This window comes from Syzygium oleosum, unplaced genomic scaffold (genome assembly GCF_021117445.2).
Source record: "Syzygium oleosum isolate NSW1041296 unplaced genomic scaffold, Sole_v2.1 Sole_v2.10, whole genome shotgun sequence".
NCBI lineage: Eukaryota > Viridiplantae > Streptophyta > Magnoliopsida > Myrtales > Myrtaceae > Syzygium > Syzygium oleosum.
In genome coordinates, this window is record NW_026607494.1 from 4,615,862 (window position 1) to 4,633,983 (window position 18,122).

Here is an 18,122-nt window from a genome sequence, read left to right on the forward strand (position 1 = left end):
TAAAACCTCGAGACATCCAATAGCGAAAAAGAGCATTCATTTCTCTACCCAAACACTAATTGCCCTTTGATTAGCTAAATTGAGCCTTAATATTCATTTCTAAACGCAATTGATGATTATCTCCCTACCTAAGGCATGGCATGTGATTTACCAAGAGGATTGGTAATAGTAGAAAAAAATCTCGAAAGCCTTTAAAATCAAAAAAGTCGTAAGAATCAAAAAGTCAAAGGAATCCAAAAGTCAAAAGAAAATGATAACTAGGGATATAAAAAAGCAATGTGCCTGGTAAAAATAAAGCTGATGCCCATAAAAAAGAAGCTGCATCAAGAGCAAAACGCTTGTATGAAAAGAAATTTATTTGAATGCAAAGTATCTAGAAAAGAGCGAAGCTCTTATGTTTCAAATGTAAATGATTGATTGATGGACTCTCAAAACAAATTCAACATCAAAAGTTAAAAGATTTTGAAAAAATTGAATGAGCCGGTAATGATATCCATATAATCACCAACTATTGAACCGTATAAAAAAAATTTAGCCTTTCATTTCTTAATCCAATTCCAAACCTACATTATAACTCTAAAAAATTATCTTTCGATTGGGATGGTTCAAATAGACATGAGGATTTCACAAAGAAAGTTACCGCTTGAAGGAGTGGAAGCAGTAATTTCTCATCTTATCTTCGATATTCTTGACTTTGTTTTTAGTTTCACTCTCTGCTTAATTTATTTTATTGTTACTTTGTATCAAATTGAAATTACTATTTAAAGATAATATTGCAAAAAAAAAATCCACATAATATATAAATTAGCATTGCAATGTGAGGCATTGGTATTTGGATGATATGGTCTTCTAGCATTGTGGATTGTTCTTATTTATATATAAACTATAGGTAGCTATAAACAGAGTATAAACGAAAAAATCCATCAAGATATAAAAATTGCGTGGAGAAACGTGAAATCAATAAGAAAAAAAAATGATGAAAAGCCATGAGTCAAATATATGTCCAAACTCAATTAGAGTTGTGCATACTGTTTGTCTGTCTATCTTTCTATCCAGGATTAAGTGTGTAGTTTTAGTCCTGTAGATTTCATTATTTGTGCAATTGCGCAATTGAATCCTCTAACATTTGCAATTTATATAATTAGGTCCTATCCTTAATTGCCATTAGCGATATCTTAACAGTGACCCCCATGGACCTGTGGCTCCGCCCATGCGGAACAAAATAGATATGTAACATTGATGTGGCACCAAATAAGCTCTACATCAATAAACACAATATATATAATAGAGAGAAGTAGGGATTAACGAGTGTATCATGACTCTTACCGTGGATGGCTAGGTTTCCGATGGGCCTAGCCTTGCTCAAGTAAAGACAGTCGAACCCCGTGCAGAAAGAGAGCGAGAGAGACAGAGAGAGAGAGAGACACCCAACCGTGGTTGAGTACGGATGGAGGTCTAGTGAACCCCGTTTTTTAGGGCAATGGATGTCTCGTAACCTTAACAAGTGATACCGAACACTTGCCAATACCTAGGCACCAATGCTAGGCACCAATGCTTGGGCTACCTTGTTGCGCATCACCCCCAAAATCCCCTCCCCCTTCTACAAATCTTTTTTTTGTTCATTTCACCTTTTTAGAGAAAATGTCCTCAAATTGTGGTCCTGCTTGATGCACATTTGTTAAGTAAACGGGATTTATCTGTGAAAAAAAAAACAAGAGACACGGGTGTTTTTTAGAATTGGCAATGAATGCGGGGGCTGAAAAAAAATGAAAAACAAAAATGTGAGCACAAATGAGACCCAGACCCAGAAGAGAAACAGAGAGACGGACTCTTCAAACACAGAAGAAAGAAGACGCAAATACACATTCGACGAGAACGAAGGCTTGGTGCGAGCTTCTTCTTCTTCGTCTCCCTCTCCCCTCCGCTGCACCTGGAGATGATGAACGTGGGTCCGTCTGGTTTCAGTACGCATCTCTCTCTCCCTCTCGCTCCCCCTCTCTCTCTCTCTGTTTCTGGGTTTCGTCAATTTCCGTTCCTTTTGACCGGTCGCGCCTTCGGAATCCTCCCGCATCGATTCTTCCTTTTGCCCCTGCCCGAATTTCCCCCCACCAATCGAGCCTCCGGCGTTCGTTTCCTTTGTTCTTGCAGACAATGCGCCGGTGTCCCGAGCGTTCGTCGTCGCCTCCGGCGTCTTCACCGTCTTCTTCGGGATCAGGGACCGCGCTAACAAGCTCGGAGTGTCTTACCAGGCAAGTCAGTTGGGCTTTTTGCTGTTTCTTTTGGGTTGGTTTTTTTGGTGGATTCGGCACTTGGGTTTTGGCGGATTGTTGTCTTTTGTGCCCGTACTGGCTTGTGGGTTCTCCTCGTGCTATCGATTCTTGATCTGGGTCTTGGCAATGATGAAGGGTGCTTGATGGTCACGTTAGCCTGGACGATCTTTTCGCTTTCCTTTCCCTTTCTATGTCAGAAAGATGAATCTGTAGGGTTTCTTTTTTCTTCCTGCTCATGGCCCTAATTACGGTGCGAAAACTGTCATTTCTGGCTGTGTGGTTGATTTGATTTTTCCAGCTGCCCTGGTGGTGTAGTCGAAGCTGTTTCGCATCTCTTTCTAATGTCGTTGCTCGAAGTAGTTGTGTTCGCATACAATCAACAATATGGAATTTGGAGTCTTTGTTTATATACTCCACAGAATTACTGAATTGCTATATGATATGTTTTCCAATCTAAACAATGACTAAGTCTAAACCATTATAGTTTAGTCATGGTAGGTCATCTATTTGTAAGACCAGTGTAGGCTGAGGTTTTATGTAATGCTTTGGGTTGCCAAAATGAATTCAAAGTTTGTCGCTTGCAAGGACATTCATATCGAAATTCGAAAGTGAAATAGGATTCTGGTTATTGCGTAGGTTTGCCTATGTCAATAAGAGGGCTAGATTCAAGAGCTCTCTTTGAATGATGATATATGGATGTTAATATCCGAATTCAAAATAGCGCAGGGGCACTCGCTGTTTGTTCATGAGGGATGAGCATAAATAATAGACTTGGATATATCCAAGTCCATTAATTCAGCAATTTGTTGAACTCAATTGCTTATGTGCCATCGAATTAGTGAATCGATTTCTTAATGATGACTTGAGGAGGAAATAACTGGCAGTAATGAAGTCTGCCTTCTTTGCTAGCTGCAATACTATTTTGAGACCCTCAAGCAGTCTTCCTCTCTCCTCTATATTAGAGAAATAGTTTCTCCATTGACATTCTTTTAGCTTCTTCTGAGGTTTTACTATCACTTTTGTAATATAACTTCTTGACTTTGATTGAGTTCCTGTTCTGCGAAGGAAACAAGTAAACGACCCTCTTGCTTTGTTATCGACTCACCCTTAGCAATTTATGGGAGCATAATGCTTGCCATGTCAATAGCTTTTCCTTTGAGAATTCCACGATCTCTTAAATTCTACAAAGAGGATAGTATCTTACTTCCTTATTTTTCGATCTTCAATGGCAGGACATTTTCCAAAAGATGCAGATGTGGAAGCTAATACCAGCAATCTTTGCCTTTTCTTCAACACCAGAACTGATTTTTGGCCTTTATCTGCTCTACTACTTCAGAATTTTTGAGAGACAGATAGGTTCTAATAAGTTCTTGGTGAGTAATTTTCTCCGTAACAATGTAGAATAAAACGAGTACGAAACACTTCTGTAGCGTTTCGCTAAAGTTTTGTTTCTGTTTTGTGCTGAGAGACGGATAGGTTCTAATAAGTCCTTGGTGAGTGATTTTTCTTCGTTAGCTATGTAGAATCAAAAAATTGCACAACATTTCTGTGGAGTAACACTAAACTTATGTTTCAGTTTTGTGCTCCACTCTAGGTATGAATTTTTATATGCAATGTCATAGCGGTAAGGATGATGCTTAAGCTATTTGTCCTACATGAAAGAATGTTTGGGGAGCTACTACTTTTGTCACAGTTTTTCTTGTGTGTGTCTTTACTCATTTGATTCCAGTTTGCGAGAGCACCCTGACTATTTGTCTAAAAGTCAACGTACATCTGCCAATGGCCTCATCTCACAAGTTGACACTATTATGAGAATGGAACTTGGCATTTGTAACATGCTATCCTATTGGGTGGATTAGTTTCCAATAAATCTAAGAGGTTGATGGAGAATGCATAAACTGCTAGTAAGATGTGAGACATGCAGAAAGGCCAACAAGGGGAAGACTGCCAGCTTCGTGTCCACTCTTTGTTCGGCAAAATTAACTGTTCTTAATTGTGCTTTAGCATCTATGCTATCATGTTCAATGCTATTTTACTTAGAGCAGAATTGATGTTATGGGTTGCTTGGCATGGCAGTCAACTGGTTCTTTCATTCCAAAACATTTTCGTTTCCTTTCGTTTGATGTATACCTAATTCTTTTCTGTGGATTCCTAGGTCTTTATTTTGTTCTCTACAATAGTATCAATGGTCCTTCAAGTCCTAGCATTGGCAGTTGTTAATGGTATGTCAATTCGTTTTACCTTTGTGGAAGCTTCTTCTTGCTGTCTCTTTTCACTTCATTCATCCTTTTACTGGTGGAAATCTGTTTCTATATTTTGAAATTCTTCATTTGTGGTTACTTACATACTACTACTTGATCTGGTACAACTTGGTCCGAAAATCCAAAAGATGACTCTGAAAATTGAAACATAACAGTGGGTGAATACTGATGTCCTTTTTGGTGGATATGAGTCTCTATCGGAAAAGCAGAGGTCCTATCACCTTGCAATACCTACTTTAACGTTTTTACTTCATATGCAGTCTATATTGGAATGACAGTTGTCCTAATTGACCTTCTTGTACAATTCTCGCAATTACCCGTTTTGTTTGGTGGTCATACAACAAATGCCTGAATGGGCTATTAAGCTCTTAAACACTTGCCTTGCTTGTCACAGGAATTTGGTAAGTTAGATGCGGTTGATATACAATCTTTATATGGTCTGATGCCGTGATTTGAATTGTTGTGATAATTTACCCAAATTATGCAGTAGTTTCACTGGTTAGAAGACTGCTATTGTGAGAGAAATTGGTATTTCTAAGTTTCTGGATGTAGACTGTCGATATAAATCATTCCATCAATACTCCAGATTTGAGATGCCATCATCAAAGAGTTACTTTCAGAAAGTTAATCCAAAAGTCTTTATGTCTTTGCTATGACAATACTTTATGCCAAACATATTATTCAAGTCAAAGATAAAGAAAATGAAAGAAACAAGTGACGTTCTTCAAACCAATCATAAGCTTTATTGAGATAATTAAACATATGGTACTCCCCCTTGTCAAATGCTTAAAAGTTCCTATGTTCAGCAGAAAAATTTGCCATAAATTTCAGCGAAGACCTACCTTTCCTCCTGCATGTTGCATTGGCTGAAGAGTACTTTCACGTTTTTCCTGTGTACATATGGAGCAAAGCTGACTGATCCTTTATAATGACCAAACTTTCTCCATAATTGTCGGATATCAGAGGAGAAAGTCGACAAATGTTAGGGTACCCGCTAATGTAATGGTTTTAGCGGTTGCTTATGGATTGTATACATTGTGCAAGAAACCCTAACGTTATAGTATAGTAGCATGATTGGCTTAAACTTATAATTTATCTTATGGGCCAGTAGGTAGAGCAGGAAGGTAGGAAAAGAACCCAAGCCCTCTTGAAATCTTGTTAAGGGTGGACCATAGCTAGACACATTACTAGTTCCTTAAGCATTGTAGAGGGAGATAAAGATCTAAATTTAGACTGCTGTGTAGATAAGATTGCCATGCTAGTTTCTTTATCACGCTCCTAGAAATTGTCATGGCTACCTTGTGATAATGTTGGTTAACTTTTTAACCTCTTGCTCGACAATGGACTGTTGAAATTTCTATGCACATTCCTTCATGTCATGATTCTTGAATAATCGTCAAGTCTCCCCGTGACAATGCTGATGTAATGTTTTTTCTTTTCATCTGCAGTTCCTTCCTCAAACTTAGTCAGTTCAGGTCCTTATGCTGTTATATTTTCATTGTTCGTACCCTTTTTCTTTGACATTCCGGTTTCAACACGATTTCGGGTGCTAGGCATCAGCTTCTCTGATAAATCTTTCATATATCTAGCTGGTCTGCAGGTAAGCTTTATTGATATATCTGTTTGGTGATTTATCACCTGTACTAACTTTTTGTGCCTATCAGACACATCCTTTTTGTATTTTCATTTAACCTAGTTTACATATTGCAGCTTTTGTTGTCATCCTGGAAAAGGTCCATCTTGCCAGGGATTTGCGGCATTCTTGCTGGTGCCCTGTATCGTCTCAATGTTTTCCGCATCCGAAAGGCGAAGGTTATACTCGAGAACATTTATAATGGACCGTTTCCTTCTTACTGTGCAATTAACTGTCATTTGCTGTGGTGTTAGAATTATCCTTTTTGATCGGTACCATTTGTAAATGTGATCTTGTTAGAACCAAATTTGCGCGAGAATGCCATCTACCTTGATTATTTATAAATATAATTAGCTGAAAAAGAATTCTTCTGTGTGTGTGTTTTTTTTTGGTGGGAGGGGGAGCGCGTGAGAGAGAAGAGGGAGAGAGAGAGATTGATTGATACTTTGACAAGCATATGTAATCTTTGTCTAAGTCCATCACGACTTGTGATGATTACAATGTGTGATGGCCTCAGTATCTCAATGTTATTGATGGCAGAATGCTCTTTTTTTGGTGTTCAAAGGATTTCCATCATTCTTGAAATTACTGCAGATCAAATCAGAATCATCATTTTTTTTTTCTTGGAAGTCTAGCGAATCGTCCTTGTTTTTCCTGAGAAATATGCTACATTTATTTCATGTCATACGAGATGTTACCTCATGGATGCATATCTTGAAGGACATCTTGTTAATGCATGTCATGAGTTACTTTCATGCAATACTTCACTAAGATTGCAAAGCAGTTGTATCCGCCAATATTATGTAAGTTTCCTACAAGAGAGTTGGTAGGAAGATTTGTTCTATTTTAAGGGTAGTGTCACATTTGAAAGCTAGAGATCTGCATCATCACTTTGATGAAGATAAATCTTTTTTGTTAAGGTACCTAAATTTTGTTTTTTAAATGCCTTGTGTGAGCAGTTTCCAGCACCTATCTCTTCATTCTTTTCACGGCTACCAGGACTGTCTATGGGAAGTCCACGTGTCTCACCAACTAGGAATGTCGTGGGAAATATTCCATCCTTCGCAAGTCACCAGGTAACAGTGCATCATATGAATGTTTTAATAAATACTTCCAATGTTCTTAGTACATGTGAAATCTCTTTCTACAGTCTTCATCTGCGTCATTATTGCCTCTGCCTCTACTTAAATACTCTTTCCCTGCAGCGAAACTATACTTCAGTACCTTCCACCGTAGAGCTATCAGAGGAATCTGTTGCAACCCTTGTTTCAATGGGCTTTGACAGGAATTCCGCTAGACAAGCACTAGCACAGGCTAGAAATGACGTCAATACAGCAACAAACATCCTTCTTGAAGCTCAGTCTCGCTAATTGTTTAGAGAAGTTATAGTGATGCTACTTGAACTCTGTTAATTAAGTTCAGGGGGAGGAGTTGATTGGTGACGAGATCTGTGACCTCCATGATAGGCATTTGACGAGTCGGTCAATCTTCTAACAGGAGCTTCTGAATGTTCTCGCCCATGTCGGTCTTGGGACTTTCCCTTCAGCGTAGATCCTTCGGTCCTATAAGCGGTAGGCATTTATTTGCAGCTGAAAGCAATTCACACACAGTATGACTGTTGGGATGAAGCCTAGATGGATTTCACCCAGAATCATGACATGGTTAATTATTATATTTAGAAGAAAGCTCTATGGAGAAAACTGTGTACAGTATTTATCTAATTAATTCTTGTCTTCAACCAGTAAACAAGACATTCCTCGGGTTGTTGTTTTCTAGACGGCACATAGTGGTCAGTAGTAAATGTGCCTTGTTAATAGGATATTCAAGTGTTAAGGACGATTATGCTGTTGACTGATAGTGGTTGAAATTGGAAAAGGGTGTTTCGTGGCCCGTTGGAATTGGTAGGCTTTCTATGTTTCAGTGCTTGAAAATCTTCATGCGGTGGTAACTTTGATTATAAAGTTTGTAATGCTCCTTGTTCTCATTATTTTTCCTAATCTTATGATTGGTTAAGTTTCTCTAGGCGGCGGTAAGTTTTCTAAATTGGCCGTGAGGGCCATCAAAACATGAAAAGGTTAGTGACCATACTACTCTTTACAACATTCTCCCTGTTCCATAGGCAAAAATGGTAATGACTGGCAGGTTCACATCTTTTAAGTTATGCAAGCAATGCCGAAATAGAGCCTGGCTAATGAAAGCATTGACTGAAAGATGTAGACCCAGTTAGCTTCCTCGCAAATTTTACGGCTATGTACCCTTCTACCATGACCCGTTTTGCGCGCTTTTGACCTCTCGACATCAACAATATATTTGATTAGGATAAATCTGCTTTTAATAGGAAAAAGAAAAAGAAAAACTCTACTAGTTTATCTTGTACATCCTCCATCACTGCATAATTTTCTGTCTCAATGGGAAAACCTAACTTCTCTACAGAAATGTCCTGAAAAACATGCACCAAGCTTATGAACATGTTTAGTTTTTGGGATAAGTGCATTGAAAGTCCTAAATTTTGTCATCAAAGTGCAATTGAGTCCTAAAACTTTCAAAAAGTGCAATTAAGTCTTAAAACTTGTTACAAAGTGCAATTGAGTCCTAAAACTTTCAAGAAGTGCAATCAAGTTCTAAAATTTATCTAATTAGTCCAATTAAGTTATTTTTGTTATTGCGCTTTTAAAAAGTTTTAGGACTCAATTATATTTTTGTAACAAATTTTATGACTTGATTGCACTTTCATGACAAGTTTTAGGATTCAATTACACTTTGATGATAAATTTTAGGAGTCAATTGCTCTTTCGTGACAATTTTTAAGACTTCTAATGCTCTTATCCCTTAGATTTTTAATGCAGGGAACTTCAAACAACGTGCCTTTCTACTTGTGCTATGTGCACTCTAGCTGAAAATGCTTCCTCCCTAATCCAATGTGAGAAATTCATCAAGAATCTATCAGAATGCAACTAATGGGAAAAGGGGGAACACTTAAGTCGTATTACATGATGGACTCGAGCATATCGCAAGTGACACTTCTTACGTTGTGTGTCCACTGATTTGCTAAAACACATCCGCAAAGATAGCAAGTGGATTTAAGAAGAAAAAGAAATCAAGACTCGAAGCTAAGAACCATCAAATATGCCACTGTATCATTAGGTTTTCCCTCTATTCCAAGAGGGACAGCCGAAGCCATGAACATGAAGTCTTTAACTCCAAGTAGAATCCACCATCTTAAAATGAAAAGTCTCAATGAGTCAGCTTAGATCAGGAAAAAGCCCAGTCTTATGCAAGTGGCACGGTGTTTCTCATGTATGTAAACAGCCCTAAGGAATGAATTTCTCCAGCAAAGCACGTGACAAACAAAACTGGGCACTTGGGAGGGGTTTCTATGAACAGTGCAGCCTCTTTTCCCCATCAAACTGCGCTCCACTCATGGCACTAAGAAGAAACCACACTTCACAATAATAAAAAAATACGTCCCCCTCCTCGAATTCTTGCTTGTAAGTGTCCCCATTTTCAGCGAGTGCATCCTATTATCATGTACAAGAATAACTAGAAGACACTGAGCATACGTATCGCTCAAATTCTGATTTTGAACGAACTCCCAGGCAACAGTCAAACTCCCATTTCAAATTGTCAGCTCTCCTCTTCATCAATGGTATAAACAGGTATTTGCCATATCTTAGTGTTCTTCTTCGGGTCATCGGTGAGGCTTAGATCTGTATCATCCTCTTTAAATGTTCTGATAAAAGTTTTTGCTCCCATCATGACAAGCCTCTCAATCATAAATAACTGGTAATTGTTCTGAATAAAGGGATCAAGGATCTCGCTAAAATTTGAAGAGTATGAAATCTTGTACCTGTAAAAATTGGTCAAGATAAGTATTTATCAGCTTCAACTTCTACCAGGGTACACACTTATGCAATATACACGTATGACACACAATTGAACATAAACACGCCTACAATCCAAAAGAGAGAATAAGAGGCACTTTAATTTCAGTGGTTAATCTACAATCCCACTGCATAAAAGGTCCTTTCATTACCTAAGATGTTTTATACTCGATCAGCAACTATAAAGTTAAGTAGCTATCTGGTCAAAGGCGATTTCATTTCCAGGACAGATGTTTTATACTCAATCAGTAAGTATAAGAACGCGTAGTCTCAAATTCAATTGTCGGCCAGCATTAAGGAAACAGGTAACAAATGCCTTTTCTGTGCTGATTGTTCTAGTGTTACAGGATACAATGAAACCTTTCATGTCAATTTTGTCATGATATCACAAAGAAAGCATCCATCATCTTCATCACCAGTCTGCTATTACAACCAGTTACAAAGATGACATTGTCCTCATCTAAATACAGTTTTTTCATTCACAAATCATGTTCCTGGGAACTCTGCTCTACAGCTCCATCAACAACCATCTGAAATGGAACCCATTTGCCACCATCAATCATATCTTTACTATATAGAACAATAAGCACAATTGTCTAGCCCAATTGTGTAGCCCATTACCATAATTTTTGGTCTTCATAACCAACAAAAACACACTGGCAACATCCACCTATCTCACTGAATGCCTTACAAACACTCTAAAGCAGTATCCTGTGCATGGTAGTTGCAATTTCTTATCTATCATGTCAAGATAGAAGTGCAATTTACACTTGGCATCACAAAATGCGTAGTCCATAGTGAGCCATAAAACTTATAATTCTCCTGCCACTGCATCTACGTTCAAACCACGATGGATCAAGATTCAAGCATATTCATTGCATCAGCTATTAGTTTTTACATTTCTAGGTGCAAAACAAATGAAAATACCTAAAAGGTTAGTTCCCACAATTCAAAGATGCATCTAGTTCTTGCTTATCAATTAAAGCATGCCGAGTCTGTACCTTCCTATGCCCTCTAATTTGTGCAGGTAGTTAATGAGTTCGAGGATAACTCGCCTTGTAGCGAGAGGCGAAAAAAATCCAGGCGTCCTCTCATTTGAAGCAATAAAAAGAGTCCTTCCAGGTGGCACCCACTGTTTAATTCGGCGAAGAATAAACTCTGGACGGGTATCTCTGTCCAGATGAGGGTTTAGACTCCTTTCGACCCCAAACCTGTCTTTCCTGGTTTTCAATTTGTCACCTCGACGAACGTGGATGGCATCATAATCACCAAGAGAGGCTTTAATCTGTGAATTGGAGATTACTCAGATGCCAACTCGCAAATACAAAAAGAGGTAATAGGGCAATCTTTTAGCACAGTACCTGCAGTATCACGAAATTCATATTTTCACAAGGTCATTAGCTCTATCTATAACTATAAGAATAGTAAGGGACTCCACACCAGGGTAATCCATTATCTAGAAAGATGTACAGACGAAATTGGTTGAACTGGAAAACACTCAATATTCATTTCTCAACAAAAACAAGAAGCCTTATCCTACTACCAGATTGTGTGGATGTTCTGGAGTTCAAAATATTAACTCTTTATCAATCTTCTTCAAGTCTTAACTACCTGATTCACAGACCTGCTTTTCTTAAACATTACTTTCGGAAATGGCTTTATTTCAGCGGGACTGCTTTAGTAAATACCACACTATTTTTCCAAGGACTTCAATCATCTCAGTTCCATAGTGTCCTCCGAGTTACTAGTAGGTTCTTGCCAGTCCATATAGGGTTTGTTTCATATTTTAAGCAGATTACTAGTAAGTTATTGTGATATCAACTACCAGTACCTTATAGGCAAATCCAATAAGATACTTGTTTGTTTAAAGAATATATAAGTCTAGACATCCATCCCTTCATGATACTTGACAGAGACTATTCATTGCTATAAATGGTTTATCATGATGTCCTATGATATTAGGTTTGCAATGATGGTTTAATACTCGTGCTAACACATCATAGGTTATTGTCCTCATCTTTTAGAACCTACATTAAACCACTTTTACTGGAAGTGAAAGATAATAGAAGATAACTGTTACCCCAGAAAGAACACTCTTTGCGATGTATGAATGTACAGAATTTCTAGGTCTCCAGGTAAATTACCAACCTTGGCAGCTACATCTCTTAATTCCTTTGTGGCCATGGAAGGGAGAAATGAATAAGGTAACATTATGGCACTTCGATTTTTTCGATCCTTGCATTCCATGAACCTGTATTAATTTCATGGTCAGTTCCTGAGCGAAAAATAACAAGTTGGAAACTTTAATTCTTCAAAGCACATCTTACAGATATAATGCTTTTAGAGCTTACGAACATCAAATGTCTATGCCCCTAAAAAACAAAATAGTATCAAACGCCTTTTGGAAATATGAAAAAGAGCTCTCGCATACTTAAATCCTCTATCCTGACAAACATGTGATACAATCTCAGGTTCTTCCGTGAAGGATCTAAACTACTAAGAAAAAGAGCTTGAAGGATTAAGAAGACTTAGTAACATTTCAACCAAACAGATAGGAGTAACTTGTTTAAGGGAAAAATACTGCTGAAGACACATGCATGCCTTCAAAACCTTAAGCTATAGTGAACAGCTTATGCACAAGAATGAACCAAAAGAACCCTCATGCTTTGCAGAGAATAAATGTTCAAAAAATGGACCTAGAAAGGGCTTACCAAGAAAGCGGACTAGCAGTTCTGTTGATGAGTAAAAGGTTTGAATAGCGTTGATCCTCTTTAAGATCATTCCGACTAAGTCCTTCCACATGAGCAACCCCTCGAGCTCCCAACTTCATGCTGGTTGACAGCACCCGATACCACATTTTTGAATTGTCCAAAATCACAGGCACGGTGTCGGATATCAGATCTATATCGTACAAAGAATCCATGGCACAAGAAGATGCTGCCCACCTACCAAAAACAAGTAGATTCGGGTAATTAATTGCTCCAACTTTTCTTGTCATTTTTCCAATCCAAAAGGGGATGTGTAAGCAGATGAGGAAAAGAAAAACCAATGCAAGAAAACTCTTTGAGATTAAGTGAAGTAACCGTATAGAAACAGCAACTTTCCAGAAGGAGAAACCATCTGCTAAATGATAATCAACCCACTCTCTCTTTTGGTTCGACCATTGAGTTATGCATGGAGGAACTCACCCTTCCTCGGAAGTCATACTTGTGGACTCATGAAGGATTCCCTTCTTGTTGTGCATAGGGTTGATACACATCCTGGAAGGCATAACAAAAGTCCTGCAATTCAAGGTAAAGGGAATTTTATTAAAGGAGTGAAATTGAGCTAACTCCCGGACACATAACTCAAGCGAATGTGAGCATCACGTTCAGACCAGAAACCAAAGTAGACAGGTTCATCTTTCTAAAATGAAGCCACACTCAGATCCACGCACTGAAACATAGAACATTCGCAATCACAGTTTCCGCAAACAACTAAATTTGGGCAAGCTCAAACCCACTTCAATTGAAGCACTCAAGACTTGTCTAGCGCAGAACCATCGCTTCGAAACACTTTAAACAACTACAATGTCATCACTCCTCCCAAGTTAAAACAGAGCACACGAATCAGAACCCGCAGACACCAAACGAGAACCGACCCAAAAAACCTGCCAATTCCCCCGAAACACAGCGCAAGGCACCCCAAAACCTCGTACCTCTTGAGGAACATCGCCTCCTCCAGGGCACATCGGAGGCTGGACTCCTGGTGGCCGAGGCCCGCGCAGGAGTCGCAGTGCTTCCCGGGGCAGTCGATCCTGCCGCCCCAGTAGAGGTACTTGTCATGGAGCGAGTGCTGGTGCTTCGGCCTCTTCAGGAGTCCCACGATCTCGAGGGTCCTGGAGGAGGACGGCAGCGAGACCCCGAACGTGGAGGCGAGGGCGGAGAGGAGGAAGAGGAGGGCGATGGCGACGACGGACGCGACGAGGAAGGAGAGCGGGGACCCGGGTTTGGATTTGGGCTTGTGGGTCTTGCTGACGGCCATGGGAGTTGCAGGGTGGGAGGGTTTGAAGATCCAAGATCAAGATCAAGAAGAGATCAAGAAGAGCTCCTTCATGCTTCCGACATGGGTGGGGGACATGAAAGTAAATCTCAAGAAGAAAGGGCATGAAAACGAGAAAGGGAAAGAAGGAATTAAAGAAAGGCATATGAATAAATTTAACAAAAATGCTATAAATCACATAGTTTGAGTCCGTAAAACTTTTCAAATTGTGCAATCGAATCCTGATTAATTTACTTTTTCTTGTTGTCGCAAGATTTGCACGGAAAATTCTTACATGGCATTAATTAGCTATCTCTCCCACGTGGTAGATGTCCCGACCACTTCCAAACATCGAAGTGCCGTCGAGCGGACGGAGAACGCGCCGCCCGACCCTGCCCTCCGCCGCCGCCGCCGCCTTGTACACGACCGGCCCTGATCGAATTGAGATCGAAATCCGAGCAAGAGGAGTTGGAGGGATGGTTGCAACGGATCTCTGTTCGATCCGGGTTGTGGGTGTTGTGTTGTTCAAGATGAGGTGAATTGTAGTTTTGGCGATGGATGAGGCGTCGCCGGCGAGGGTATTTGAGTTCGACGTGGTGGCGAACTTGCCAAAGATGGCGGCGGACAATGGGCTGCATATGCTAAAGGAAGATGATGAGCTCCGTTAATTTTTCATTGTTTCCTTCGCACGCACCTTCAACCGCTTCTCCTTCCGATGTATTAGAATTTAATTGCACCATTTGAAGATTTTACGACTTAATTATACTCCGGACATAAATTTAAGGCTTTAAATTTAGATGAGTCTAGTTTGATTCTTTCCTTGGAATATCTTTTCCTAAATTGAGAAGTGTTGAAAATTTCTTGACATCGAAATCGGATCATATCGAACCATAGATACCCTTTGAAGCGTCGGTAACACGACCGGGTTTAAAGATGATCGCGAATCAAGTGGCCTACTGAGCCCGACGGGCTCGATCTTGCCTATCATTTAGGGGTGTGTTATGTGACACCTCAGAACGTCACGCGCAACACGTACCAATTAATATTATTAAAAAAATGGCCAGCAGAAGTCAAAGTCCGAACAAGTTTTGTCAAAAATACTATTGCTTCTCATTAACAACACTTGTGAGAATTACAAGTCCAGACAATACATCATAAAATCACAAAGAACAAACATTTGGGTAGGTTGAGGTTGCCTATCTCCATGCTACAATTTACTCCCAAAGACGACCCGCACAAAAGTAGACTTTACAACGAGTCGTAGATGTCGTCACCTTCATATCAACCAAAATCCCGCATCTACCCATATAGTAGATATACATCTAGTACAAACTATATCCGCCCTCGAGACAAGCATATCAACATCCTGGCATTCATAGTATTTAGGGAAAAACCAGCAAGCATTGGTAGCAGATTGTCCATTCCTATATGTCTGAAAAATAACGGGATGAGCCGAAGCTCAGTAAATGAAATCTCTAGTTTTAAGTTAGGAAAATCAGCTTACCACTTCACCTGGCATAAACACATATGCATGCATAGCAAACGATATGCATAGAACTTGAATGCAAGTTATACCTTTTTCCGTCTAGATGTGCCGCAAAATCTGAATAATGCAACATATCATAATATTCTCACTCAGACGCAAGCATGATGTAAAACATTTATGCTCGTGCGATTAGGTTCATTACTTCATCCTCCCGAACACTCCTGGGGCATCCCGACCAACTTGGCATCCCAACTCCGAGGCATCCCGGCACACACCCAGGGCATCCCGACCTACGGGGCATCTTGACTCCCAAGGTATCCCGAAACACTCCCTGGGGCATCCCGACCTACGGGGCATCCCGACACACGGGGCATCGTCACACATCACTAAATAGGCGACGGAATTAATATTATTCTCATGCAAGTCATGACAACCAAGTATTTGCATGCATAAATCCGTTTTGGCCCGTCCTATACCGAGCCATCACGGTTTTTGTACTTTAAAGCCATGAAATGCATCATCCGAGCAATTAAATATGAAGCAATACATTTCAAACTCAGAAGCAAACTTAGCTCATAAGTAAATTCAGGTTCAGAAGCAAATTCGGTCATCAGAGGTAAGTTCGGATCATCAGAAGCAAAATCGGATTGGTCATCAGAAGAAAATTCGAGTCATCAGAAGCAAGTTCGGACTCGGGAAGGAAGTTTAGAAGCGAAGCGGGTTCGGAATCGAAGCGGGTCGGACTCGAAGCGGGTTCAAACTCGAAGTGAATTGATTCGAAGCGGGTTCGGACTCGAAGCGGGTCGGACTCAAAAGCGAGTTTAGACTCAGAAGCGAATTCAGACTCAGAAGCGAATTTAGACTCAGAAGCGGGTTCAGACTCAGAAGTGAGTTCAGACTCAGAAGCAGGTTCAGACTCAAAAGTGAATTCAGACTCAAAAGCGAGTTCAGACTCACAAGCAAGTTTAGATTCACAAGGCTAAAGTCTGAAGGTAAAGTCTGAACGAAAAGTCTGAGCAGTAAAGTCTGGGCAGTAAACTCTGAAGTAAAGTCTGAGCGGTAAAGTACGGAGGTAAAGTCTGAGCGTAAGGTCTGAAGGTAAAGTCTGAACAGTTTAAAAAGTATACAGAACCAGATTTTTGACAGTAAAGTCTGAGCAGTTTCAAAGGTACACAAAACCAGATTTTGACAGTAAAGTCTGAGCAGTTTCAAAGGTACACAAAATCAGATTTTGACAGTAAAGTCTAAACAGTTTCAAAGATACACAAAACCAGATTTTGACAGTAAAATCTAAGCAGTTTCAAAGATACACAAAACCGTATTTTGACAGTAAAGTCTAAGCAGTTTCAAAGATATACAGAATCATCATTCATACTTACATAATATACTCCACTTTCAGTAAAACGATTTTCTACCCTTTTTAAACATACATAAACCAATAAGAAGAATCCAACAATCACCTCAAAGATAACACTTACACGATCAGATTTAATCGTTTCACTTGCCGATTTTCACCATACTTTAAGGAAACAAATCACATCCATTTGAACATGCACAGAACTAGCAAAACAGATTCAATCATCATCACAACATCACTATTGCACATCAAAATAACCTTTCTCAAGCAACCAAGTTAAAAGTGTCAGTAGATTTACTTAGCTTAAACCTAGAGTTTTCATTTACCTTGTGCAGAATCTGAACACCCCAAAGGTTAAAACTCTTCCGCAGATTTTTGGATCGGTGGTGGTGAGAGTAGAAAATGAAGGAGAGAGTGTAGGTTTGTGTGAAATTGTCTTCGTTAATTACCCAGACGAAGATGAAAACTGAAAAGTATACGAATGGGTGGATAATTACAATGCACTCACATATGGCATCTTCTCTTTCCATCATGGCCAAGTGTAAGAAATCAGGAAAGGAGTGGTGGCCAAGGACAATGATTACTTAGGTTAGGTGTCTAGCTCAAGGAGACAAATGGCATTCGGTCAACCTTTCCTTCAATAGTCACGTGAGAGAAAAAGAGTCCAGAAGAGATATTTTTGAGAGAATATCTCCCTCATTTCCTTAACGGCAAATTAGAATAAAAGACTAACACTACTTAACCAAAATTAACCAATAATAATAATACCCACTAAATTCCCAAAACAACGGTAAATTAATTAATACCGTACTACAATTATCGCACACAACAATGTTTAAGATTTTAATTACGACGAGCTCGGGGCGATTACGTTTCCGAATCCGTGCTTCGCGATTTACAATCCAACAACGATTTTTTACACGTCCGCACGAATATTAACTTAAATAATACTTAGCTTTATAATCCAAATATCATCTTCGAACATAGAAAATTCCCAACGTTAATTACTTATTGTTACGAAATTTCCGGATGTCACATGTTATGGCCCGACGGACCGAACCGGGCCGAGCCCATTTAAATTGATTATTGATTCTAAACCATTGAAACATGCCAACTAGGGATGGATACGCATGAGAGACTATGATCGAAATAAGGTGACATAAATGGTCTCTGAACTTTAGGGAAAAGTGTAAAAAAAATCCTAAACTTTTTGC

At 39.4% G+C, this 18,122-nt stretch overlaps 2 protein-coding genes across 5 annotated transcripts; one reads left to right on the forward strand and one right to left on the reverse strand.

Annotated features, from left to right (window-relative positions):
* Window positions 1-1,821: 1,821 nt before the first annotated feature.
* Window positions 1,822-8,062, forward strand: LOC115683367 (rhomboid-like protein 20). 2 transcript variants are annotated; one of them, XM_056315470.1, is made up of 9 exons: window positions 1,822-1,964; window positions 2,149-2,249; window positions 3,503-3,643; window positions 4,426-4,492; window positions 5,980-6,131; window positions 6,242-6,343; window positions 7,124-7,240; window positions 7,370-7,552; window positions 7,662-8,062. In XM_056315470.1, exons 1-8 carry the CDS (start codon window positions 1,937-1,939, stop codon window positions 7,532-7,534), a joined length of 873 nt encoding a protein of 290 aa, XP_056171445.1. In that variant the 5' UTR covers window positions 1,822-1,936; the 3' UTR covers window positions 7,535-7,552; window positions 7,662-8,062. The 2 variants fall into 2 exon arrangements, with proteins under 2 accessions (XP_056171445.1, XP_030463739.1); XM_030607879.2 differs by having other exon boundaries at window positions 7,370-8,062.
* Window positions 8,063-9,275: 1,213 nt separating this feature from the next.
* Window positions 9,276-14,106, reverse strand: LOC115683366 (uncharacterized). 3 transcript variants are annotated; one of them, XM_030607877.2, is made up of 6 exons: window positions 13,743-14,106; window positions 13,234-13,326; window positions 12,757-12,990; window positions 12,194-12,296; window positions 11,101-11,330; window positions 9,276-10,011 (listed from the first exon to the last, which is right to left on the reverse strand). In XM_030607877.2, exons 1-6 carry the CDS (start codon window positions 14,066-14,068, stop codon window positions 9,789-9,791), a joined length of 1,209 nt encoding a protein of 402 aa, XP_030463737.1. In that variant the 5' UTR covers window positions 14,069-14,106; the 3' UTR covers window positions 9,276-9,788. The 3 variants fall into 3 exon arrangements, with proteins under 3 accessions (XP_030463737.1, XP_056171091.1, XP_056171092.1); XM_056315116.1 differs by having other exon boundaries at window positions 9,276-10,879; XM_056315117.1 differs by lacking the exon at window positions 9,276-10,011 and having other exon boundaries at window positions 11,178-11,406.
* Window positions 14,107-18,122: the final 4,016 nt, after the last annotated feature.